The sequence below is a fragment of the Micropterus salmoides genome, unplaced genomic scaffold (genome assembly GCF_014851395.1).
Source record: "Micropterus salmoides isolate LMB-PRFRI ecotype aquatic unplaced genomic scaffold, ASM1485139v1 Ms_hic_scaffold_13, whole genome shotgun sequence".
In the NCBI taxonomy this organism is placed as follows: domain Eukaryota; kingdom Metazoa; phylum Chordata; class Actinopteri; order Centrarchiformes; family Centrarchidae; genus Micropterus; species Micropterus salmoides.
The window spans coordinates 4,533,967-4,560,302 of record NW_024040374.1 but is presented as its reverse complement, the minus strand read 5'-3'; the positions used below and the strand labels follow the sequence as shown (position 1 = coordinate 4,560,302).

Sequence of the window (26,336 nt, the reverse complement as noted above, 5' to 3'; positions counted from 1 at the left end):
TGTCGACTTTGATACAAGTTACATCATTTCACTTTCCCTGAAACATTTAGCCTAATAAATCCCAAGACACCATGATCATGTACTGGGTTATTCAATAACAAATTTACAATCAGAATCAATAATCTAAATGCAGATTGTGCCAGTAGAAATTATCCTGTGCCTCTGAGCAGGACATCAGCCCAAAATTATTCATGTGCAGGTGTTTGTTAAACAGGTAACAGAGATTCATGCTGCTCTGCACTGATAACTGTGAGACTTTATTAGTACAAACACAGTGCACATGTACAGTATGTAGACACAAGCTCCATCAAAAGTCTCTACAGCTGTTAGAGCCAACTGACAGCTGATCCAGCTGTGACCAGCTGCCGCCATCATCAGAAACGGACGTTGCTTTAGTGACGCTTGGGAGGAAAGGAGTTTTTTATTTTTTTTATTTCACAAACTCTCTGTAAAAGTTGGTGCACAGCTCAAAAAGCGCGTTAGTTCAAGTCGCCATCTTGGCTCCTCTTCGGAAAGGAGGTCTCATATGTCTCTACAAACATATTTCCTGGTTCCTTCTCTCCTGGCTTGGTTTCCTTGCGTCTCTCCATGCATCTCCGGTGACTAAGACGCAAGGAAAAGAGGCAAGAAAGGGAAAAGTGGATGCAATTAAGAGACTTAAGACTTAAGCACCCATTCAATCTGAAAATGTTGCAAACCGGTGCAAAACGTTTTGAGATTGAACTTTCCCGTACTTTACCAATGGAGGCAACGAATAGCCTACTACTCAATTAAAAGCAGATTTGTCGAAAATCTGGTAGGGAAATAATGCGCACTTTAACACTTGAACTAAAGAGTATTAATAGAAGCAATTTAAGTTCTTTGCTTTATTTATACATTTTTTAATCCAATCTTGGACATGGATATTCAGCAGGTAAACAATTTGTCTGAACATTTATTCTATACAGACACAAATCACAAATAAGCCAGAAAGATCAAGGGGTTATCGAAAAAAATATAACCAAAACAAAGGCTGAAGAAAAATTAAATAAATGTTTTGTAAAATTTAGGAAGGTCATATCATTCAACAATCCTCATCCATCAACCTACGGACGCTTTTGCATTTCCCCACTATCTCCAGGTAGAGGACATTTAGTGGAATCATGATCTCTGAGGGCTCTTTTAGAGGTGTGTCAAGCAGGCTACAGACTTTTAATGCCGTTCAGAGTTTTTCAAAGTAAAAGCTCAGTTCAACTTTAAATACAAGATGGCATTAAACAAGCTTTCTTGCGCTTTTTTTTGCAGGCAAAACCACTAAAAAGGAAGTGATTATGTGAGGAACTGTTGCTGTCATGACTGAGATCTATTTCAGCACTGCCATCAAAGTATTTATTTATTTATATTTTTTGCCGCTATTAAAGCACCATAATCTGGCACCAAGCCAGATATTATTGTTGGCGGGCAGTTTTGGCGATGATCCATAATCACAGAGAGATGTTTCCCTTGTCAATGTTTGTATAAACTTTATTTAATTTTTGTTTGTACATTCAGATATTTAAATAATATATTGCTTAATGTTAGCAGCCATTTCCAGAAAGCTTGGCTTCTTTTTTAAGAATCTTGACTTATACAAAGAAAACTTGGTTAAAATAATAAGCAAATTTATCACATAGTAGCCTACTCTGAACATACATTTTTGTCATTTTTAGTGAAACCAAACATTTTCCCACCGCAATGCCAATTGAGGGTAAATATAAGAAGTCGTGACAATTTGCTCCAAAACTTTATTGGCTGGTGAAAATAAATGTACCAGCATTTCGTTTAGTTCTCCACAAAAAAAATAAAAATAAAATACAGCTGATTTCAATGTCTTTTTTTTCAGTTTTTGCAAGTTAGTGGTGTAAACTTGTGAAGTGACGTTGTGGGCGTTACGTTACACACTGCGGCTTACGCCAGAAACTGCTTCCGGTGGTCACGTAAGGTAGGCTTTAACAAGCATAAACAGTGCAAATAGAGCCGAAAACAAGCATACCGTAGCAGCCAGCGTGGTGTTAACTGCAGACCTGTCAGTTCGTTAACCGCATGTCTCATCTAGGCCAACAGCTCGATCATTTATTGGCCATATCTTGTTTTATCTCCATGTTTGCTCGAGCAGGATGTCTTCCCAGGGTGGCATGGACCGGCTGCCGAAGGTCATTCCCGCTAGTTTGACTAAAATTATAGCTAGCTAGCTATATCAACCACAATGCACACGTTAGAAAAATATTACTGCCAAACGTAACGTTAAAATAGTAACTTGAACATGGCGTAGTCCCTGCACTGTCCTCTGCCGAACAGAAGTGTTTCATAATAATCTCCTATAATGTGAAGTTGAATCTATTTTAAAGCGCCTTGCTCATCGAAAAGCACACATTGCGTGTAGCCTTTACGACTCAGTCGATTCCTCTGGCAAATTCGGCAGGGATGTGATTCATTAACAGTACATTATTTCATAAAAAAATCCCCTTTAATCATTGGCATGCCTGTTGTTGGACGTTAGCTAACGGTCACGTTACCACCGTTCACTTGTGCTTTGCGGTGTGCGGTAACTTGGTGAAACAATTTTAATTTAGATTTCCATTTAAATTTAAATTCCGGGAGGTGTATCAAGTGTATAACGTTACCGAATGTACAATAAGGTGGTCCCGTTTCATTAAACATTTACAACAATGTTTTACAAAGTGTTGTTAATTTTCACAAAAGCGCGCTGTCTAAAAATGTATATATTTTAATGGAGTTTGGCATGTCACCCATCCACACGAAATCTGAGCTAATTACCAGTGCCAGGGAAGAGCATGTGTACACCTAATCCAGGATTACTTACCACATAAACCTGCAGTTGTAGACCAGGCGTTACAGGGAGTAAAACAAACGGTATTTATTTAGCTGAGACTATAACAATGCGAATGGATATTTTCAGGGCAGTAGTTAAACTCCAGTTAGATATTATTTTGATTCTAATTATTAGCCTTCAATCCATCTCTTCATGCGATGTCTTCACGTTTCTAAGGTTATTGCATGGACCTGGGCATAATGTTAATCCTTGTAGTGCCAGTTAGATTCCAAGAGATTTTAATGTACAAGTAGCCTATACCAAATGCTTTCAAGTGCTGTGTGCTCCAATATTGTGCTTTATCCTTTTCAGAATGGGGAATTTTACATCCTCCACTACTGGGGGTTTGTCCAGCACAGCCTGTGTACAGTATGTTCGGGTAAGTAGATTCATACTGATCTCTTATGAAATGGACCCAAAGGTAGCATACTTAACTTCATATTTCAAAAAACAAACAATCCAAAAGTTTTGACAGACAAGGCCTTGAAATATCTTGAATGTAGCGCGATATGACATTAATTTCTAGACCCTTGCTGATAATTTCGCATGTCTACCTTTCCCATATGATCGGGGTGGGGTTACATTTTGTAACTTTTAGAAAATGTATGATTTAGAATGTTGTTTGATTGTAGAGGATGAATGTATTAACCATGGAAATATTTAATTAAAATAACGGTGATTTAGGTTTCCTTTTGTGTTTACCCAGCAATTCCCTTGAGGTCTGGTATGTGCCATCTATTTCTGTGTTCTGCTGATATTTAATTAAATCTTATTTTTGCCTGACCTTTCAGGAGATGGTGTCACAGAACTGTGTTGTGATATTTTCGAAGACCACCTGCCCTTATTGCAAAATGGCCAAGAATGTGTTCAATGAAATTGGTGCAACCTACAAAGTGATTGAACTGGATGAGCACAATGATGGGAGGAGACTGCAAGAGGCCTTAGCTCAGATGACTGGTGCCAGAACGGTAAGAGCCTCGTGTTGTATGTTGAGATCAGAATTTTAAGTAACTTCACAGCCTGTTGTTTCAGCATGTATTGGGGGGGGGGGGGGGGGGGGGAATAGTCAAAACGTGCATATTTGACAGCTTGTTTGTTATGATAACTCTTGTCTGGTCTTTAACTTGACCCATTCAGTCAATAGATTCAGCTATTTTGAGTCAAGATATAGAGCAAGTTGCATCTTTGTCAGAAAATAGCCTTTAATGATAGCATAAATATACATACAATTTGATTGAGTAATTATTTAAATATTATGTTTAACACTAATTTTCCAGTTTGAAATAGTTACTGCATAAATACACTAAGGACCCTTAACAGAAATTCTAAGATACAAAATGTTTTTAGATCAATGTGAGAGTTAAAAAGAATTAAATGACTTAATTTTATATGGTAAGTCTGTATATGTACATACAACTCCCATTTACACATTTTTTCACTGTGTTCGTCCCTTTAAAAAAAACAACAACCGGGTTTTACAGTTGAAAGAGGCACAGCTCAACTCTGATTTGTTGATTTGTTTTTGGTTAAGTTATATATTTTTAAAAACAAATGATTAGTAGGTTTTATAGTTAGTTATTAATTAGTTTTAAGTTATTTCACAATGACAAAGTAATAAAATAATGATTTAAAATAGGTAAAATAATAACTCATTATATTGCACTTTTCACAAACTGAGTTGCAAAATCCCCTAGTAAAACATTTATAGACAGGCATTTAAAAGTTGTTGTTTTTTTACCTCCGATCTTTTAAGTCCTTTTAACATTGAGTATCGGCCCATTCTGATTCATATCCGATACTTTAATTAACCTAAATGTTGATCAAATATGTGTCTGACACTAAATCTGAAACACCTGATTTTCCATTAGTTACTTGATCCAAATGTTGTGAAGGTACTGTTTTAAAATTATTACATTGATGAGATTAAAATTATTGATATGATATGAATAAAAGTTAAAGGTTCAGTGTGTAATATTTCTGAGGATCTATCGACAGAAATACAATATAAGATCCATAACTATGTTTTCAGTGGTATTTAAAGACCTTACATAATAACCCATTGTTACGTCCCAGTAGGGGATTAGGGAGTAACCACTGATGTTAAGTACTGCAAGCAAGGATGGGAGACTCCTGATGAAAAATTAACCACGCGTTTTATTATTAGAACAAAAAGAAACAAAGATCACAGGAGACATACTCCAGGCCAAACCTAACCTACCGAGCACAGTCTGCCGCCGGCCGGCACCACGAAGGAGTGAGAGCGACCCGTGGAGGAACCGCCTCCTTGATCCTGTAGCTGAGTGAGCACAAGTGGATTCTGTCAATCACCACTCAACCGAAACCTAGCAACGAGAGGGGACAAAAAACCACAACAATACATACCCCTCCGTTGAGATGTTTTTAGTACCTTAGAATATATACATAACCGCGGTCACCTCCTTCCATGGACGTCGCCACGTTGCATCGTCATGTTTCTACAGTAGCTGTAGACGGACAAACATGGCTACAGTACAGTGTTTTGTCACTACATTATTATTCTTTTTCTACGTCTGGCAGAATTCAGGCAGTGCAGACACTCATCACTGTGTTGAATACGTACGTTAGAAGAAGTAGTAGTAGTAGTAATAATATACTGCAGGGGTCTGCAAATAAGTTTTGGATCGGAGCAATATTTTCAACCATTAGATGGTGGATGAGAATATGAGCCTTAATATTACCTTCCTTCAGTTGGTAAGGCGCAGGACTCATAACCTGAGGATTGAGAGTTCAATCTCAACTTAGGGCAGTGTTTTGGGGGGGGTTTCTCTGCAACAAAGGAATTCTGCAGCGAATGTTTCTCAGATCATGACATGTGCTGCACTGTTTTTGTTTTGGTGTTTGATCCTCATCCATCAACCTACGGACGCTTTTGCATTTCCCCACTATCTCCAGGTAGAGGACATTTAGTGGAATCATGATCTCTGAGGGCTCTTTTAGAGGTGTGTCAAGCAGGCTACAGACTTTTAATGCCGTTAAGAGTTTTTCAAAGTAAAAGCTCAGTTCAACTTTAAATACAAGATGGCATTAAACAAGCTTTCTTGCGCTTTTTTTTGCAGGCAAAACCACTAAAAAGGAAGTGATTATGTGAGGAACTGTTGCTGTCATGACTGAGATCTATTTCAGCACTGCCATCAAAGTATTTATTTATTTATATTTTTTGCCGCTATTAAAGCACCATAATCTGGCACCAAGCCAGATATTATTGTTGGCGGGCAGTTTTGGCGATGATCCATAATCACAGAGAGATGTTCCCTTGTCAATGTTTGTATAAACTTTATTTAATTTGTGGTTTATAATGGACTGTGGTGCAGAAACAGTGACAGTTTTTCACACTATTGGCTTACATTTTTCATGTTGTTTGTCAGTGGCAAAGTCGCAATAATATCTGGTTTTACTGAATAATTAAGTAAACATAATTTCTTAATAAATATACCTAAAGAACCCTCGTTTCTTGACTGGCCACTCTCTGCTGTCTCAGAAGAGACATCTTTTGTGCTGTGTCAGACACTGTAGCTGTCCTACCCTCTTTGAAAGGTTAGGGGGCAAGGGAAAGAGTGTTGCAATTCACAACCATCGCAACTAGATGCCACTAAATCTTACACACTGAACCTTTAAATGTCATTGAGAGAGAAAACAAATCGCCCTGGTGGAATTGTGAGAACTACAGTCCACTCGCTGTTTTACAGAGTGGAGGTTCCTCCCTCACATATCTTGAGCCGAGTACAGACACTGGCTTGAACAGACAAGTTTCATTTTGGCCTGTCATCAAGTTACTTATGAAATCAACATTAATACATTTCCATTTAGCTGATCCTTTTAACCAAAGCGACGAATAATTGCGGTATATGTCAGAGGTCGCACGCCTCTGGGGCAACTAAGTGTCTTGCTCAGGGACACGTTGGTGTCTCACAGTGGATTCGAACCTGGGTCTTATCCACTGCGTCATCACCACTCCTAGCAACAGCTATTAAATCACTGCTGCCATTTGTTATTTTAACTGGCGAAAGCCACGATCAGCGGCGGCTAAAAGTGAGAAACTAGCTGAATGTTTTACGCCAATTCCAGCTCAACTCGCCTCGAGTCTACTCGACTCGGATTGGCCTTGCTTCGTTTTCCATTACAGATACCAAGAGATAGTACCCCTTAATGTAGCTGGTCATCATAGTGACGCCACACACAACTGCTGCGACATAATGTTCAATGCGACACACGCACCAGCCACCCACAAACAGCTGTCTCTTGATTCAAGTTAAAACGTTTCAACATTCCTCAGAATGTAAAGACAGAGAAGCGGTATGAAAACCTTCCAGCTGTGTTTTCCTCTGCCGTTGTTGCTGCAGCGGTCTGTGTGACAGTGGGACCAGAGGGGCTCAGTGAGCGGACGGCTGGCCGGCCTCGCAAGCTCCTCCTGCAGGTTGGCGCAGGCTTCCCCTGCCGGCACTTGCGGGGCTTCTCAACTCAGAAACTTTCAAGCACATTTTTGTTGCACCATCACTTTTTGTAAAACTGTCAATATTTGAAATCTACACAGATGTCTTCTTTCCTCAAAACTTCTCAGATGGGGATTTAATGATGAAATAACATATGTAAAATTTGTAAAATATAAAACTTTGTTGCTGACCTGTCTGGCGCACGCAATGATGATGCAGTGAATAGTGACAATTTGACCAATCAGTAGTCTGCTGTGTTTTCACATCACATTTTAGTATCGCCTCAGCTCGCTTGGAACCTTGATGGAGGTGATATGAAAAAAAGCACCTGGTAGCAGGTAGAGGTACAACTTTTCCACAATGAAAAACAAAGAAAAGGCGAGTATAGTCGATGGACTACATTGATTTGTCTGTCTGGGTGTCAGAACTCGAGTCACTGTGCGCACAGATACTCACACTCTCAATTCTCACCGGCATCTGAGCAAAATACTGCAGCTGTCGTAAAGGAGAGCAGGCTGTGGTGGATGTTAGACAAAACACAGTCGACTTCAATAAAGAAAAGGATCCGATTTATATCTGCTTTATCTCCATTAAAATAGACTCTCTTTGAAACATTTTGATGAAAGGAAGAGTCACAACACACAGGTATTGGTAAAGACAGAGCCAAATGACACAATTATTTGTAGCAATTTAAAAACACAGCTGCATAGTAAAACACAGTGATTTTCACTGTAAAAGACAGTTTTAAACAGTTTTAAACGCTTGACTCCTGAGGCTGCCTGTAGTTTAATGGCTAACTGTAGTGGAAGCTAGAGGGCTGCTGTATGAGGATTTCAGATGGCTCATAAACCTTAAAGTATTTAAGATATAACTTGGCACTAGACCTCTTTTCTTTTTTAAGAACTACTTATTCACGCATGCTGATGTTGTGACATGATTTGTGTGTTCAGGTGCCGAGAGTCTTTATTAACGGAAACTGCATCGGGGGTGGCTCTGATACCAAGCAGCTCCATCAGCAGGGGAAGTTGATGCCCCTGATCGAACAGTGTGCTCCCTGCTGTGCTGCGACCAGCTCAGAAGGCTCGGGCAGCGGACAGTTTGAGTCCACTAAATGACTAACCGTTCTAGTAGTTTTTTCCAATCCTGTATTTATTAAATGTTTGCTTGATCTTGTGCTACAAGTAGTACATTGCTTAAGCACAACTATGTTATTCATTTATCAAAGTGCACTGGATACTTGACGTTAGGCTACATGCATTTTCAACCGGGCATATACAGTATTATTATTATTATATTATTATTATTATTATTGTTAAGATCATTATTATTATTATTAAAGCAGCCATCTTTTAAACTAAACCTGTAAATAGTGGAACTATTTGTCATACTTCTCGTCTGCATGGGTGTTTTATTGAACAATATTGCAGTCATAAAAAAAACATGATCTCTTTAAGCATCAAACTGAACATCATGAAGTATTCATGTTAGGATTCAACACTCATCTTTAAAATGAGTTTATTTGAGAGTCCTTTTAATGCAAGATTGAAAGCACTTCAGATGTTTGATTAGGACATTTTATTGTATTTGAATATATCTTATTGAGAAATGTATGTTATTTACATAAACTGAAAAATAGAGTAATTTTGTATTTTTTGTTGCTTGTGGAAGCATTTTTTTATGTCAACAGCTGTGTGATTTCAGCAGTAGCTGTGTTTGTCTGAATTTTTGATTTGATTTTTAGGATTGACTTAGAAAAGTGTATGAATATCCTAATGAATCATGATGCTGGTCAGTATTATGAATGTATAGATTAATTGGCGTATGTATGAAGTGACAACCAGTGTGAAACGTTTTTAAATGCCTTGAATGTGTATTTATGATGAATAAAGTCCACTATCAGCGTCAAACGTCTTGCTTTGCGTTTTTTTTGTTTTTTTTTTACCGAATGGTGCTTCATTTGTTACCTCCCTCCTCCTCGTTGGAGGGCGGAATTTGGTTGTAGTTCATAATGGAGTTCTTTTTTACTCTGTTTAATAATTTAAAGTTTTGTGTTTGCGAAGGTAGATAGATATGCATATTTAAAAAGTTGATTGAAAAGTTGAACTTTTGTAATGCGCGTTTTTGTTAAATGTGTGTCGCCTTCCGTGTCCGCTGTAAAATAAAACGTGCGCACCCTGACTGCCCTCCGCATCACTGTGAGGTCACTCCAGTTCTTCAGTTAAATTAGCTTGACTAGCGGGTGTGCTGCTAAACTGGGATATTAGCATCGTGTTTATGCGCACAAAAGGTTGAATAAACAACATTGTAAAGAATGGCTGGAAGCGCAGGAGAGTGGTGTCTGATGGAGAGTGACCCCGGCGTGTTTACAGAACTGATTAAGGGTTTTGGTGAGTTTCTGCTGCTCATTCAGTGTAACGTGGCTATCCGACAGCGCTAGCTAGCTGCCCTAAAGCTAACGGTAACTTCTAAATGACTACTGACTTAACATTAACCCAATGCCCGAAGAGTGAAAAATGCTACGATGCTGCAACCGAAATATTTTAAAGGCTATGCATTCTTAACAGCCTCCCCAAACGCTACATTCTCCAAAAAGCTGCGTGTATTGAATGGAAAGCCTTAGCTAACCTAATTAGGCAAGCTAACTGGCTAGCATTAGTCAGCGTTCAAAACAACGGCGCGTGAAAATAAATCCATGAATGATGACAAATGTTGTGTTTTCCCCTTGTCAACTCGTCACGGAGAAAAGCTGCTCAGTCAGCTCACGTTTGTTTACGGCCGGGTAAATCTTAACGTTACCTAAGCAGTTACTACAGCAAGTGTGAAAGGATGTTTGATGCTTTAACGTTACTTGTCAGGTTGCAAAGGCGCCCAGGTTGAAGAGATATGGAGTATGGAGCCCGAGAACTTCGACAACTTGAAGTATGTTCACCTAGCAGCTTCATTATATTGCATGCTCCTTTAGAAAGACAGACCTTTTTATTTTATTTTTATATTCTGTTGCAGACCAGTTCATGGGTTGATTTTCCTGTTCAAGTGGCAGCCAGGTGAAGAGCCAGCAGGATCAATCGTTCAGGATTCGAGGCTTGACCACATCTTCTTTGCAAAACAGGTATCTTTGCCGTTAAAAAACACACACACACTGATCATTTTAGTATTATCATGACATTATTATGTTTCAGCTGTAGTATAATTAACATTAACGAGTTCATAGCCAAGGAAAATGGCAACCTGCTTCTGTATATCTTATTTAGGGCTGGGTGATGTGGTCAGAAATGTTATCACTATAAAAAAAAAACCCGAATGAAATCAAATTATTTATCACAATATCAAAAAGTTTAAAGGCAGATTTTTTGCTCCTGAGTAAAAGTTGAAGAAACCAGATGTTTAATTGTAGTTTTAAACTATTCTTAACATTACATTTATTCATTTAGCTGACGCTTTTATCCAAAACGACTTACAATTGCTATAAATGTCAGAGGTTGCACTCCTCTGGAGTTAAGTGGTTTGCTCAGGGACACATTGGTGGATGTGTTACAGTGGGGAATTGAACCTGGTTCTCTCACACCAAAAGCACGTGTCTTATCCACTGCCCCATCACCATCTTTATGTTTATCCAAATCTGAGGTAGAACGCTCAAAATAATTATGGTAAAATCTTTTTTTCAACAAAAATACAGAGTAAAATCATTTTTCAGTCCATTTTCCTCAAAATAAATATGGTAATAGAAAAATAAAGTGCTAATTTGTTCATGATTCAAATTAATTAAAATCAAATATTTGTTATATTGCGATAATTATCATTACTGTTTTGTTGCCCAGCCCTAATTTTATTCTAAAGTTCTCAGCTCATGCATGTGAGTCCTTCCAGATGCATTTGACTCATTATCCTAACTGCTGAAGTATAGTTTCAAAAGAAAGATCATGATTTGGGTTCGGCGATGTCTACAAAATTTCCATCGGATAATGTCTACAATGAAACATCAGGATGGACGATTTCGTCGTTGCGTGCGCACAGGGGTCTTATGTGCATGTGTTCTCGCACAGACTTCACTCAGTAAAAAAATGGTAGACTATTAACTTACGTTACAAGTCGTGGTGGATATTTTACTCACCGACCAGGTAAAGCAACAGCGAACACACAGAGTGCAGATGTTGGTTTCAGTGGTTTGATTGGCTACGTCATAAGGGATCACAGGTGGAAATGTATGGAAAAAGACGAGTTTCAGTCTTTTAGGCGACTTTATAAAACATACAGCTGATGGAGAAAATGGAACAGACTGTGCTGTCACAGGGATTTGCAGAAAATATGTGGTTCATAAATTTGATATCTGCTTTTTAACATCTGAATTTACTATGTGGTTGCTTTTAGATGCATAACCATAAATAAAAGGATTCTTTTTATCTGTGTGTTTTCAGGTCATTAACAACGCCTGTGCCACCCAGGCAATAGTCAGTGTTCTCCTCAACTGCTCCCATTCTGACATGTTACTCGGAGACACGCTGACAGAGTTCAGAGAGTTTTCACAGAGTTTTGATGCCGCTGTACGTTCATGGTATTTTTCTCTTGAATCCAAAAAACTGTAGGTTTTGTTTTTAAACTTCTATTTTGCTTTTTGTTCAGGAATTTACATGTATATCCATTTAATAATGTAGTTTTCTGTTAGTGTATTTGTTAAATGAAAAGTATGAACCTACTATTTTAATTTAAGGGACACCTTAAGGGACTTTTGTTCTAACTTTAATAAGTAATACATTATTCATTACTCTTTCTAAAAATAATGTTGAGTGCTTTCCCTCTGGAAGCAGTATTTATTACAGAACTGGCTGTAGTAATTTCCCCTTCCATCTCGAACACTGACAGTTTTATCCTCTTACCTTCAAAACTATGATGACTCAGTTGTCTGTCCCCACAAATTTTCGAAAGTGCCATGCTGAACTAATTTATAATGCAAAACTTCTCCTTTTGGTTTGGAAAATCTCAAAGTAGAGACACTTTTTCCTCCCAGACAAAGCTACTTGATATTATTTTTATTTAATTTCAGATGGAAAGACAGACCTTTTTATTTATTTTAATTTCAATCACTGTATAAAACACTGTGTATATTTATAGGCATAATAAACAAAACAAATGAGTCATTTATTTTAATTAGTACCTTTTTATAATTACTGAAATCTAAACACCAATTGGATGCATTACTTATAACAGGAATGTTCCCTATAGCCGTTCATTATTTATGCTGCTGCATCTTTAAGTCAAATGTTATACAGTCAGCATTATAATCCTGCATCTCCCGTTCTCTTCAGATGAAAGGTTTGGCTCTTAGCAACTCTGAAGTGATCCGACAAGTTCACAACAGCTTTGCCAGGTAAGCTCCTCATATCATATCCAGCTGGAGAAGCTCTGTTTGATGAGCTTCATGTTATTTTTAGCCCCTCCATTCTAACTCAGTGAAAAGTGATTGGCCCATTTGTTGCTAATGCACCAGTCTGCTTTTGTGAAACAGTCAAATGTTAAGACTGGTTCATTTGTTGGTCACTCCAAAAGTGTATTTACTTCACAAATTAAAAAAAGAAAACATTTTTCATTATCACTTTCACAACTTTCTTAGTGATGGCATTTTTAATTGAGGCCAATAATTTTTAACATTGTGTACATCACATTGATTTATTGACTTAGATTTGTGTTGTGATTTTCTTGGAGCAGAGTAATTCCTTCTTCCCTGCTCATGGATGTTTTAATAGACAAAACACTAGAATCTACATCTGTTGGAGTGTGACGTATGTTTTTTGTGTGTGTTTTGTATTTGAAGACAACAAATGTTTGAATTTGATGCAAAGTCGTCAGCAAAGGACGAGGACGCCTTTCACTTTGTGAGCTATGTTCCTGTAAACGGCAGACTATATGAGCTGGATGGACTTCGAGAGGGACCAATTGACCTGGGTAAGCAGAAAAATGTAATGTTTTTCTTTTATTGCTTTTATGTTTAAAGTCCCTCGGTGTGAGGTCCTGTTGTGCACAGCTGAATTTGTTGTATTGGCCATGGCCCATTTCCCCTAAAACCGTCTGTTTTATGATGACAAACAGTTTGTGCTTTCAATTACTATATGTACGGACAGCTGCAGTATTATTTAATCTTGATGTCTGCGTTTTTCACCAGGTACATGCAACCAGGATGACTGGATCAGCGCAGTCCGCCCAGTGATTGAGAAAAGAATACAAAAGTGAATATCTTTAAACACTTATTTTAGAAACAGTTAACTTGATCTGACAATTTAATTCTGCAGTTTAGCAACAATGAAAGACAATTAATATAATAGACAATCTTCCATTCTTCTCATTTGGTTTATTTGCATTTCTTTTTTTCTAATCTTATCAAGCATGGATCGTATTCTCTCTGTATATACTGACCTTTCCTGCCAAATACTGTACTACCTTAACTTTCTTGACAGTGTATGATTTTGTACTTACTAAAATTGTGTTGTTTCCCTCTTCAGGTACAGTGAAGGAGAGATCCGATTCAACCTAATGGCCATTGTGTCAGACAGAAAGATGATATACGAGAGAAAAATTGCAGAGCTCCAGACACAGCTTACTGAGGTGAGTGGCAGCAAAGGAGTTGAATCCAGCGTAGACATGACAAAGAATAATATATTCTCACAGTAAGCCTGCATGTGAAATGCATCAGTTTCGGCTTTCAAAAGGCTCAGAACCCAATATTTTGCTCAAGTAAAAAACAAACACTGGTGAGGGTGTTTGGGACTCTATCCACTTATCTCGTCACATTTATCCACCACCCGTGATATTTCGGATACAACTGCTCCGGTTTTGATTAAACTTAGTGTAATGATGCAATTTGCCACATGAGTTGCAACATTTAGAATATAACACTAAGAGTTCCAAGTTGCAGGAGTTTCAGGTGAATGAGAGAAATGACAATAAAAAGAAATGGAGAGACGGGTCCTTCAATCATGTTAGGACGGTTCCATGTAGGCCCAAAAATAACGTGAAAACCCTGTGACATCCCGTCGCACATGAGAGATGTAACCATATTGCTTGGATTATAAACACTTGGCAAATCTAAAACAACTATTTGGCCAGCAGTGACGCTGCGTTGGTGTTAGACAGGTGAGCCTCGTAGGTGGGCTGATTAAACAGTGATGATCCAAGTCAGACAAACACACTGAGCCATGAAACTTTTTGTTGCCGCAGCTATGCAGTAGCTGCAGTAGACACCGGTGCCAACAGGAAGTAGCCCTGTAGTAGTATTTTATTGGTCTAAAACTGGCTTCACTGCTCTCCATTCGTACAATACTGTCTATGCAAAACACATAATCAGTTGTTCCTCTGTTCAAAGTACTATTTATAAGAATAAAATTTATTTTTAAAATGCATTATGTCATGTAATCTTGGTGAGTTCTCAAAACTACACGTAACAAATGTTAGGGATGTTTATCGGATTTTAAAATCCTCAAATATCAAAATTATTATCGGTCCTACAAATCCCATATTTGTCTGGCTCTACTGTGGATTATGGAGAACAATATAAAATATATAAGAAGGTTGATTCATAGGGAAGGGAATTACCAGACATGAATATCAAATAAATAAATAAGTCAATGAGTATTTATACATTTCACAAATTTTCAGTATTATATCAAAATGTACATGTGTTGCATAGAAGAGTAGTTTTCAGCCCATCTGTAGTGGACATCATACCTGTTTATCCCACAAGGTAAAAATCCTTGTTCCACTGACCTTTTTCTGGTTGAAAGGTTTAGTCTGTTGCACCTGAGACCACACCCGGCGTTATCATTGGGCGTTTCAAAATATGCTCTCTGTTTCAACTGTAACCAGCCACACCTAATAGTGATGTCAAGGTATGCTGATCACACCCTAAGTACACATCTGCATTACTGCTGCAAAACATATTACTGCTGGAGGGTTGAAAAAACAAGGTTTAACTTTATTGTTTTATTGCCAGGATATATCCTGGTTCTATTGAGACCATTTCCCCCCTTTCATTTCCAGGATGAACCAATGGACACAGACCAGAGCAGCACTTTTCTTAGCTCCATCCAGTCAGAGATTGCCAAGTATCAGCTCCTTATTGAAGAGGAAAATCAGAAACTTAAAAGATATAAGGTGTGTTTCTTCTACACAACACCACACGCCCTACAAATAAATGATGTATTTCATGTCACTTACACGGAAATTGCCCATAAGACGACAGGGCATGTTTATTTTTTCCTGTGAAAAATACCTTTTTAAAATAAGCATGAGCACACTATAAATGTAGAGGGACCTCTGAAGGTACTTTAACCACAGGTGTCCTCTTCATTTCCTTCATCACTCATACTCCGTTTCCCACATTTGTTGGATTTATCACAGATTGAAAACATTCGACGAAAGCACAACTACCTTCCTTTCATCATGGAGCTATTGAAGACACTGGCAGAGTACCAACAGTTAATACCTTTGGTGGAAAAGGTATTTTTTCTGTCTTTCTGTGGCTTTTCACAACAAAGTTTTTGTTTTTGGGTCTATGTTTGTGAGGAAGAATTACGTACCTTAACATTTTGAAACATCGTCTGGTATACCTCCTCAGCAGACATGTACAGAATTTGTAAATTGGTTGGCAGGGACTTCTGTGGACAAATAATGAGGGGCATTGGTTAATGTGAAGGGTTTCAGGAAGGAAAAATAATTAACTAATATAATAAAAATGCCATGGCATTTCTTTAATAAAACACTGATTCCTGCAGTGATGTTTGGAAAACCAGAGCTTTATTCTGTCCACTAGAGGGCAAACGTTACTTCTCAAAAGCATGCCATGCCTTGTTCATAAATAAGACGCTGCAAGATAAATAAGATGCTGTAGGTATGTTTAAACAGCTACATTAATTAAAATGAAATGGCTGCAGAGTATCTGCCTAGATTTGGTGATTGGAGTCATAAAAATGGTATTGTCTACTAATTCCTGTGTAAATTACACTAATGAAAACGTATCTGGGATTTTCTCACCAGGCGAAGGAAAAACAGAGCGCAAAAAAAGCCCAGGAGGCCAAGTGAACAACAGCAACAGACACTTCAGCTGAGAAGCCTCTAATCACACACACACGCATCCAAAACCCTACAGTCACTCTTTCATCACTAAGCCACATACGGACACTGTACATCATCCGTCATATTCATGTTAATGACCATGGGTGGTCTGCAGCACTTCTTCAGTGTGGCATCATGTGAAACCATTCAGAGATTAAGAACTGCACTGCAGGTGTAGCAGAGAGACTGTCCGGCAAAATACTCTCTCCATGTGTGTCCATCAGCTGTAATGCATGATACAAGGAAAGATGTGCTCAAATTGTTCTGTCTTATTTTCATAATAAAATGTCTAGTTGTTTGTGAATTGGTCTTTTCATGGACAGATTTCCAAAACCCTTTTTTATAATTGATTTTGTTTTCTCTCTAACATATTGGTCAATTATAGACTTTAGAGTCTGCACATATTTTTATCTAAATGGTCCTGACAGAGATAAATTCACTCAGACTTAGTGGTAGGTCTTTACCACCACCTACTGGTAAAGTAGCAGAAAAACAAGGAGGATGTTTAATGGAGATTACCCAAAGCCATCTATTAAACCTTTTTGTTTTTTTATTTAGTCCAATGTAAATTATTGAAGCTACAGTATGTGTTTAACAATGTAGGATTTAAATATGTTTTCAATCGTTTGACCTGATGTGAGCACACTGACAAGCTGCAAAGTCCTTATAAGTGCATCATTAAGAAATGACAGGTATTTTTGGATAGCTACCCCTAGTTTGGGAGTCTAGTGGCATCTGATTTATCCTGAAAATCAACTTCTGTTTCGAACTTTACAGAACAACTGTACTTAGCTGTTTTACAGGTGTGTCTAAAGTCCTGCATAGTCTGACGTATCAGCAGTCTTCCAACCAAAATAGAACGTGGCCCTTTCTATTTTTAGCTCCAGTGTTTTATATAAACACACCTTAAGTACTCCTTGGATCTGATCCCAGTAGTCTGTTACCAAGATCCTTCATGGCAACAAATAACAACCCACAGGTTTACTACCAGTTCAGAGAGAGAACAGTGTGTCTGTTTTCTTATTCTGTTTGAGGTTGGGCCACGTGGATGAGCACAGTGACAGTTTTCCAGTTCTGCAGGGCGTTCACGAATGCCTTCTGTACTCCACTATACATGCTTTGTCATCAGACATAGTAATTATCACATCTTTTCATAGCTCTTTCATCCATGATATTTGGCTGAAGTCGTCACACAGACTGTATGGCATGGTAGACAGACAAAATGCAGATGTTAGAAAAAGAATGAAGTCTTAAAATAGCCAGAGACTGCTGCGTAATGGAATGTGTGTTGTGTGGGCCTACTTTAAAGGTCAAGAAAAGTTTATTTGTACAACTCATTATCACGTACAGTGCCTCAAAGGGCTTTAGAGGCCTTTAAAAGCAGCAGTTCCATACACAGAAATGGAAAAAGACCTTGAAAAATAACATTAGCATGAAGGGTGCAACTAATAGTTGTCTTGTTGATTCTTTTTTTCTGATGAATTATGACTATTTAAATTTCAGGAAAAGAAGCCAACAGTGGCCTGAAATTGCTTGCTTGTTCAAACCCCAAAAGTATTCAATTTTACGATGATATAAAACAGAAAAGCAGCAAAGTTGAGAAGCTGGAGCCAGTGAATGTTTTGGCTTTTTTTGTGGTTGATAAAGATGATTAATAGGCTTTTTATAATCAGCAGTTAAAGGAAAAAAAAGGGAAGAAACCTTGGGAAAGGCAATTGAAAGCGAAATCCTCTCTCCTCCAGCTACCAGTTTAATAGGTGTGAAAAAAGACATTTACAAAAATGAAATGAAAATGAGAGTAGTTAATATAAAAAGCAGCCCATGAGGGTTTTATAATCCAAACAAAACAAAAAGGTCTACAGCCATGCTAGGGGCGAGGGACTTGGGCACATTGGTGCTTTGAGCTAAATGCTGAACATGCATGGCAAATTGTCCATAGTCACAAAACTAACATGCTTCTTGTTTAGAAGATGCAAGATCACCATGGTAACTATCTTAGTTTAACATGTTAGCATGCTAACATTTGCTATGTAAAGCTAAACATAAAGTACAGCTGAGTGTCATTAGTTTTGCAGGTATTTTGTCAAAACAAAGTATTGGACAATGGGGAATTTTGTTGTGATAATAGCAGTGAATGAAAAATTAAGGGGTCACCAAAGTTATTACAGTTCATCCTGAATAGGAATACATGGATGTATGTTGCAAATTTTACGGCAGTTGAGACATTTAATTTAAAGCTACATGTCAACCTCATGGCGCTAGGAGAAAAGTCAGGGGATCACTGAAGTAAGTAGTCTCAATCCTCTTGAGGATCATGACTCATGTCTGTAGAAAATTTAATGCCAGTAAGGACCTTAGAGGTGGACCGAGCGACAATACCATCCCTAGAGCCATGCTACAAGTGTGGCTTAAAAAGAGATAACGCAAATTCCAATACTAAAGAAAATGTGTGTCTGGGTTTCAAACTATTTAATAATCTACTCCTCTAACCTGCAGGCCAGCTGAGCATACTGAGTTGCCGGTGTAAAAGATGATCTCATTGTACCATGATAGCAGGCCACAGGTCTGAGGAGAGAGCAGAGCTGTCAACCTGTCAGGAGCAGTGTTCGGGTGTCTGGCCACTGTCAGACACTACTATGAGTTTACCGCTGGAAACACTCAATATCAGAGAGCAGACACACAGCAGGCAGAGGAGGACACTCTCTCCTGTCAGTCAACGGGTTCTCCCTCCTTCTGCGCCTACAACTTTAAACATTATTACAGTACAGAACTCTGCTGTGATGACGTTGCCACCGTCAGCTGCACAACGAGGAATGAAATGTTCCAAATCGTTGAGGAATGTTCTTTTTGTTGTGCAACTGATCATTCAGCACATTGTCTCTGAAAATATGTCAGTGTACAGTAAGTGGATGTGTCTGACCTTTCTGTTAAACACCCAAAGTGCATGTTTTTTTTTTTACATTGAACCATTTCAAGTTTTGATGCTCAAGATAAATTGTAATTAACAGTAAGTGAAAAAATATATTTTGTACTTTGCTTTAGCTATAAACAAGTTATTACTGGAATGTCTAAGCCACATATTCGCTCTTGCTTGCACTGTCTTTAATAAGCAATTAGGCATTCTAGTAGTATGTAGTTATAGCTGCTGTAATCAAATTTTATACTGCATTAACAATGGATCAAATATACTGTAATGTACTGTAATGTGAAAGGCGCCATTCATAGTGATGAACCCACACATAATTATCATCCAACTCTGTAGTTCCCTTCATTTCTTCTGAGCTTTTTGCGTTTTCTAAGTTATTGTTTTGGCTTTACAGCCCCCAACTTTAGTGGTCAGGTGGCAAGAAACACTACTCCAAATGTTTTCTAATATTGCTCTGTATCTGTTGGATGTGAACTGTTTGCCAACATGTTAGCACTATAACCTTTAAAGGTAATAGTACATTTTGTATGTACAGCTTGTTTCCACAACCACAAAGTGGCCCAAAAGTCAACCACCAGTTCACTGTAGCATTAATGTAGACATTTGAACACTGAATTAGGAGTCAACTAGACGATGATAGTGTATGTGGTTTCAAACGTTTCAAAACCAAGCTAAATTTGTTTTGGTTACTGTGGATACACAGTGGGTGGCACAGTGGTTCGCACTGTTCCCGCCATCAAAAGACATGCAGGTTAACTGGTGACTAATTTGTCCTTAGTGTAATTGTGAGTGTGACTGGTTGTCTGTCTGTGTGTGGCCCTGCAAGGGACTGGTGACCTGTCTAAGGTGTACACTGCCTTTCGCCCACTGTCAGCTGGGATTGGCTCCTGCCCCCCCATGACCCTGCACACAGGATAAGCAGTGGACGATGGATGGATGGATACTCTGTTCCCAAATGTCAATAATGAACTTCCATGCTTAAAGATGTCTGACATTTTTTGGTTGAATTCAGAAATAAACGCATCAGACAGTTCAGAATTGGAGAAAACTTTTTATTTCTCAAGCAGTCCAGCTGCCTCAAACTTAAATTCACATTCAACAATATTTACAATACATTTACATACCATTTTCACAGTTATTTCAGGACAAATATAGCCTGTGGATATTGTTATATAAATTAAAATTGCACTTTTTTCATAAACAGATGCAAATCCAGCAGACCAACATGGCAATGAAAACGAGGCATACATAGCAAGCCCTTTTTGACAAATATAAAAAGAAATATGCTCTAACAGCATTGTCAGTAGAGCTAGTTAAGTGTTTTGACGGACTTTGACAATCTTCTCAGTTGCAGTTGCACTACAGCCCCATTTTCTTGAACTGCATCATTGCTCGAAATTCTAATAGCGTACTAAAGAAAGTGCACGTAATGGCCCAGTGAAGAAAATGTAACCATAATCCTATCTGGAAGAAATGCTCTATGTACTGTCTGCAGCAGGGTATAGCATCCAGCCTAATCATCCCATCTTCACTGTGGAAAGCTCTCAGCAGGACGGACTAAAAATGGCTTCAGTTTTGCATTTTCCACACTCGCCGGTAATGCTTATGCTCAGGATTTGCATTTATGTGTATTATCCTGAGGCGATGCCTGGAATGAACATCATCAGTGGTTTATTCACACAGTCACGGCGGTAAACAAATGACTTCAGGAGTGGGTGTCTAGTTTGACTAGGACTTAATGTGCTTGCCCTGGCCCCTGGCAGCTTCACACAGTTCTTTGTAGAGGTCAGAGTTGATAAACCTGGGGTAGGAGTTGTTCTGCATCAGGCTGTAGACTTTCTTCTGAGCTGCCAGGAAGCTAGTTGCAGTGGGCTCATGGAGGCTCTGGGCGATAGCATTTTTGGTGTAGAAATCCAGGTTTATCTGTGACCAAAGAAAGCCATTATCAGCCTTTGACATCAAATTTTAATAAGAAATTTAATAAAGAAAAGTGTATTTATAAAACTTGAAGGTACATACATTCTGATTAAAATCAGTTTGAAGAAACTAATCAAATAACTCATGTATTTGCATTAAGAGCAAATGCTATAATGGCATCTGTTCGCTGTTACCTCTTTGGGAGCTTCATTTTTAATGAACTGCTCGTAAATGCTGTTGGCCTTGGACACCAGCTCTTTGTGTGACGTGTTGGTCCTGAAATCCTCACAGGCCGTCCAAAACTCAATGTTCTCTTCGCAGAACTCAGACTTCAGGTAGATACAAAAGGCAGCTTTGCCATCTGTGGGAGGAATAAAAACAAGGCGAAATGTTAAAGATAAGGCCAGTAACATGAATCAAGGGACACATCCACTCGCTGTTTGCCCATTCATGTAAGGTAAAGTAAGTGGCCAATAAACTGCCTTCAATCAGCACACAAATTCAGCACAAAGTGACCTTTGAGACTTTTATGTAATTGTGCACCAATAGCAGTGAATGATACTTACATTTATGACTGAGTAGTGTGTCAAGTGACTGCGCCCACTGATTCACGTCATCAGCGGTTGGCCTGAGGGTAGAGAAGACAGATCACATTAGAGATAATTGTAGTAGAGGCAACTACCACTTTTAAATGCAAGTTGAAAGCTGTACTATAAGAAGATTATATTGCAAAAACTCTTCTTGAATGAATTCCATCATTTATGTTTTTTTGTTAGTTTCACTTTACTATACAGTATGTCCATACTGTCATTGGCATTTCATTTAGAATGAAATAGTTCATTTGAGGCTTAAAATCTTAGTAATCTGGTTTGGTTTTATATAGTCATACATAACATACACAAAAAAGAAGAGTAGGTTCAATAGAGTGTAGATTATGCAGAGACTACAAAATAAAATAAGTTAAACTAGATAACTTATAAAAAAAAAATCTAAAAATCTAATCAAACTATAACTAGTATAAAGAACAAACAAGATGTTATGCATCATAATTATCAAATATCAAAATAATAATTTAGTCATAAGTACACATACATAATCCTCAAAATAAAAAGGTGTTACCTGTAAGATCGGTTTTCTGTTAGATGTAATATCGACAGTGAAGAATTCCTCTTCAAGAGACATCTTATTCTGTTTCTCCAGTTTTTCCTCCTGGAAAAAGGAAAAAAAATCATTAGTCTTTTATGGTGGTGGTGTTTTGAATAATATATTTTTACAAGGTCATCATAACCAGAAACATTTACACAACATTAACTTACTTTATCCCCTCTGCAGCCAGGTCAGTGGGTTTCATACAGTCAGTAAATGCCATACTTTGGGATGACACACCTTCAAGGTTCTCTCTCATGGTTTAGTCTCCTCTCCTTCTCCCTCTTAAGTGTCAGGCTACTTTATAGTTTCTCTCCAACTTCAAGCCGGAGCGTGACAGGCGAGAGGCGGGCCTGGAATGGCAGGTCTTTAACGTGATTGGCTCTTGCTGTGTAAACAATTTCTTGTGGTATGACTCACAGGGCCCGAGGCAATGATAGGCTGTCACTGCATAAACAATCCCTCCCAGAGTCTCCTGTGGGCTTCCATTTTTAAGCGTAGGGTCAAGATGTGACGCACACGGCAGACTCAATGCCCTTATTCCTAAAATAAAGTTCTCTCAGGGAGTGAAGGAACTTTTCTCTCCAGTCTTATTATTATTATTATTTATTTTACATTACAATATTTTACATTTTGAGAGCATTTTGCAAAGTTGCAGCTGCTCTGTGATTTTTATACAGACACATTCACAAAGGATCCAATGCATTAAAACCATAATTTTCTACCTATTTTACAATATGAAGTCAATTCTTAAATGAAAGTAAATCAAACCACATAACCAAACAAATGCCTTTCCTGTTGCCCAGGAACTGTTGTCACCTCAAATGTGACAATCTCTGATGTACAATTGATTCATTGTGACATTGCAACACCACCTGCAGTGTTCAGATTCAGTGAATTACTCACACAGGGTGTGGATCTATGAGGCATTACTTTTGTGACAGGTTGGTACAAAGATGATTGCGCAATATCCGCTTACCACAATGGGGTGTTTTAAGAATGTGGACACTGCTGAATACACTGTTTTCAGTTTATAAACCTTTGATAGAATTCACCTGTTATTGGTAATTAAGTCCAGTTTACCAATTTTACAGTTTACCAAAACCAATACATTTTTTGTCAAAATATGTATATGCATTCAGAGGCAAAGCTGTATTAACGTTGGTTGAAAAGTGAAGGTTTTTAAGATGTCTAGGTTAACCTGTTTCAACAGCACCTCGCCACCTCAATAGATATTTCAGGAAGTAGTTAAAACCTGCTTCTCATTGAAATGTAGTTCAGTCAGTCAGCAACACTTCAGTCAGAGGAATTGACCATTTATAGTAAAGCATTTTCCAGTTAGATTTGGTGGATAACGCGTTGCTTTGAGTGTGCACAAAGAATGCGTTGCTGCTAGGAGAACTGATCCCCTATCAACAAACCCATCCAAAGACATAAGATCTTATTAAAGTCAACAATATTTCAAGCTTTAACACCATAGGAGGAGGTTAAAGGAAGCTGTGGCTGCAACTCCAACTGTTGGCATGAGGGCATCAACAGTGATATTTAGAAGTATCAGGTTACAAAGGCTATCTTGTACACCTGTATGGATGTAACTGGATGTTACGAGTCAGCTGTAGCCAAGCAGCTGATGACGATAATTGAGACTGTAAAGAATGAATGAAACAGCTAATACTGATGATCTTACACAAACTATTTCAGTGCTGCCGGAAATCTTAGTCATTTTAGTTTGACGTAACCTAGAGATCTAAAAAATGTGGCTGTCAGTTTCAACCTCAACATGTAAAAGTCTTTTGTATAGCAGCATTGAGGTTTTCGACCACTTGGGGGGCTGAAGAACTTATCATTGAGGCTCTTTGGGCTGTCGAAAACACAGCAACATTTGCATTTTTGCCATTAATTTGGGTTTGTCCAATATTCACTCTTCTTTTGGGTATTTGAGTCTCTTAAGCTGCTAGATGTTCTGACTTTCTTCACCAGCTAGTTACTTACTTTGTCTACTGTTTCATGCTGGGTAAGCTTTTTTGTGTCTTTTTTTGTTGTTGTTGCCGATAACAGCTTCTCATGGCTGCTAAAAATGGAATTGATCAAACTGATCACAACAAAACCAATGCGGTTAGAAGATGCAAACAAGCTTCACAGAGCTGCAGAATTGGATCCTCTGTGGATTCATGACTACATGTGAGTCTTCTCAATTTATACTATGCATACTAATACTGATTAATGGACCCAAATCTACATACGTTGATATAGATTCAATATTTAGATTTTGCTTCACCCAAATCTATATAATGAATGATTTGTTTCTAGGGCACTGATGGTACATAATTGAATCCAGTCCTTGGCAGCAAATGTTTGCAGCTTTTCAGTAGATAACTCAATAACTGACAGCTGTCTCAAATATACTGTATTCTTGGATTATTAAAGCACAGGTGATCACATGACATCACGTTTAGGTAATTCAGTTACCTTAACGTGATGTCATGTATACACTTGTGTGTCCTTGTTTGTACAATAAGCACTCTGTTACCTTTAATTTTTGTTTTACATATATAACAGGATGTCAGTTGTATTAAATGCGTAATCATTTGTTCAGCTAAACCTGCAGGTCCGGTTTTTCTGCACAGCATTACGCTATCTTCACTTGGCATCATCTCTGCCATTTTTCCATTCAGTCACTGTTTGATGCAAATCTGTGTTCATGAAAATTTTTTTATTCTGTTGTGCTGTGCTTACAGTCTGTCTGCGTGACTCTGAGTGGAAACATAAAAACAAATGCAAAAAGTAAACATGTTTCAAAATAAATAACTATATGGAAGCAATGTGCTTCTGCATTATGTTGGTGTGATAGGGATCTATTTACAGCTAACCTATGTTTATTCTGGTAAACAAATGGACACAGAACCTCCATGTTAAATGTACTGCTTGCTCTAGCTCCTACACAAATAAAATAAATATACAAAATGGAAATTAGCTTAGTTTGCTGCAACTTTAAGCTAGCAGCACTTACTCTTTAAAAAAAAAGGTGCCTGTTCGTTTAATTCAGTATATTTACAGGTATAGCCAGACAAAATGGGCCAAAAAAAGAGATTTAACTGACACTGAAAAGTCAAAAATTGTAAAATGCCATTCAGATAGATGCAACACTCTTGAAATAGTTAACCTTTTGAGGCACGTTTTGTTGTGAAGAAAAGGCACAAATTAACTGCAAAAGACTTGAGTAGAATTAAACGTGACGCAACCAGGAACCCATTAACCTCCAGGGCCACCATATTCCAGAACTGCAACCTACCTGGAGTTTTCAGAAGTACAAGGTGCTCAAAGACATTGGCCATTGTCAGGAAGGCTGAAACAAGACCAACACTGAATAAGATTCACAAGCTGAAGCATTAAACCTGGGAAAAGAAATACCGTATGACAGATTTTTCAAAGGTCTTATGAACAAATGAAATGAGAGTGACTCTTGATGGACAAGATGGATGGGCTCATGGTCGGATCACTGATGGACACAGGGCACCACTTCGACTCAGGCGGCAGCAAGGTGGAGGAGGGGCACTGTTGCTATCATTAAGGATGTGATAGTTGGACCTTTTCGGGTTGAAGATGGACTGAAACTCAACTCCCAAACCTACTGCCAGTTTCTGGAAGATACTTTCTTCAAGCAGTGGTACAGGAAGAAGCCCTCAGTTTTCACCTGACTTAAATCCTATTCAGAACATGTGGACCCTTCTCAAACGTCAGGGAAGACAATGCACCTCTTTGAACAGCATTTAGGAGGCTGTGGTTGCTGCTTCAGCGAAAGTTGATCGTGAACAGATCAAGAAACTGACAGACTCCATGGATGGAAGGTTGGCTATATTGTTCACTAAATATTTTTAAAGGGAAAAACTTTCACTTAATTGCCATTTGGTGTTGTAACACTTAC

At 38.2% G+C, this 26,336-nt stretch overlaps 3 protein-coding genes across 4 annotated transcripts; 2 read left to right on the top strand and 1 right to left on the bottom strand.

Annotated features, from left to right (window-relative positions):
* Positions 1-1,921: 1,921 nt before the first annotated feature.
* On the top strand, positions 1,922-9,227 carry glrx2 (glutaredoxin 2). 2 transcript variants are annotated; one of them, XM_038715124.1, is made up of 4 exons: positions 1,922-1,960; positions 3,164-3,230; positions 3,643-3,819; positions 8,271-9,227. In XM_038715124.1, exons 2-4 carry the CDS (start codon positions 3,165-3,167, stop codon positions 8,433-8,435), a joined length of 408 nt encoding a protein of 135 aa, XP_038571052.1. In that variant the 5' UTR covers positions 1,922-1,960; position 3,164; the 3' UTR covers positions 8,436-9,227. The 2 variants fall into 2 exon arrangements, with proteins under 2 accessions (XP_038571052.1, XP_038571051.1); XM_038715123.1 differs by lacking the exon at positions 1,922-1,960 and adding an exon at positions 1,985-2,171.
* A 281-nt stretch (positions 9,228-9,508) lies between these two features.
* Positions 9,509-16,726, top strand: uchl5 (ubiquitin carboxyl-terminal hydrolase L5). The gene is made up of 11 exons (XM_038715120.1): positions 9,509-9,707; positions 10,176-10,239; positions 10,324-10,429; positions 11,736-11,861; positions 12,624-12,685; positions 13,130-13,260; positions 13,478-13,541; positions 13,815-13,917; positions 15,349-15,462; positions 15,709-15,807; positions 16,345-16,726. Exons 1-11 carry the CDS (start codon positions 9,632-9,634, stop codon positions 16,387-16,389), a joined length of 990 nt encoding a protein of 329 aa, XP_038571048.1. The 5' UTR covers positions 9,509-9,631; the 3' UTR covers positions 16,390-16,726.
* Positions 16,727-20,379: 3,653 nt separating this feature from the next.
* On the bottom strand, positions 20,380-22,712 carry LOC119900308 (regulator of G-protein signaling 21-like). Its single transcript, XM_038715122.1, has 5 exons — positions 22,582-22,712; positions 22,385-22,474; positions 21,832-21,893; positions 21,460-21,626; positions 20,380-21,271 (listed from the first exon to the last, which is right to left on the bottom strand). Exons 1-5 carry the CDS (start codon positions 22,668-22,670, stop codon positions 21,077-21,079), a joined length of 603 nt encoding a protein of 200 aa, XP_038571050.1. The 5' UTR covers positions 22,671-22,712; the 3' UTR covers positions 20,380-21,076.
* Positions 22,713-26,336: the final 3,624 nt, after the last annotated feature.

Bases quoted from the DNA above. Each gene is read 5' to 3' on its own strand.
- LOC119900308 (XM_038715122.1), bottom strand. From the start codon at position 22,670: ATGAGAGAGAACCTTGAAGGTGTGTCATCCCAAAGTATGGCATTTACT. The intron at 22,475-22,581 runs GTAAGTTAATGT...TCCTTTTTCCAG, and splicing joins CTGGCTGCAGAGGGGATAAA to GAGGAAAAACTGGAGAAACA. The intron at 21,894-22,384 runs GTAACACCTTTT...CTCTACCCTCAG, and splicing joins ACAGAAAACCGATCTTACAG to GCCAACCGCTGATGACGTGA.
- glrx2 (XM_038715123.1), top strand. From the start codon at position 2,062: ATGTCTCATCTAGGCCAACAGCTCGATCATTTATTGGCCATATCTTGT. The intron at 2,172-3,163 runs GTCATTCCCGCT...TATCCTTTTCAG, and splicing joins GCATGGACCGGCTGCCGAAG to AATGGGGAATTTTACATCCT. The intron at 3,820-8,270 runs GTAAGAGCCTCG...TTGTGTGTTCAG, and splicing joins AGATGACTGGTGCCAGAACG to GTGCCGAGAGTCTTTATTAA.
- uchl5 (XM_038715120.1), top strand. From the start codon at position 9,632: ATGGCTGGAAGCGCAGGAGAGTGGTGTCTGATGGAGAGTGACCCCGGC. The intron at 10,240-10,323 runs GTATGTTCACCT...ATTCTGTTGCAG, and splicing joins GAGAACTTCGACAACTTGAA to ACCAGTTCATGGGTTGATTT. The intron at 10,430-11,735 runs GTATCTTTGCCG...GTGTGTTTTCAG, and splicing joins ACATCTTCTTTGCAAAACAG to GTCATTAACAACGCCTGTGC.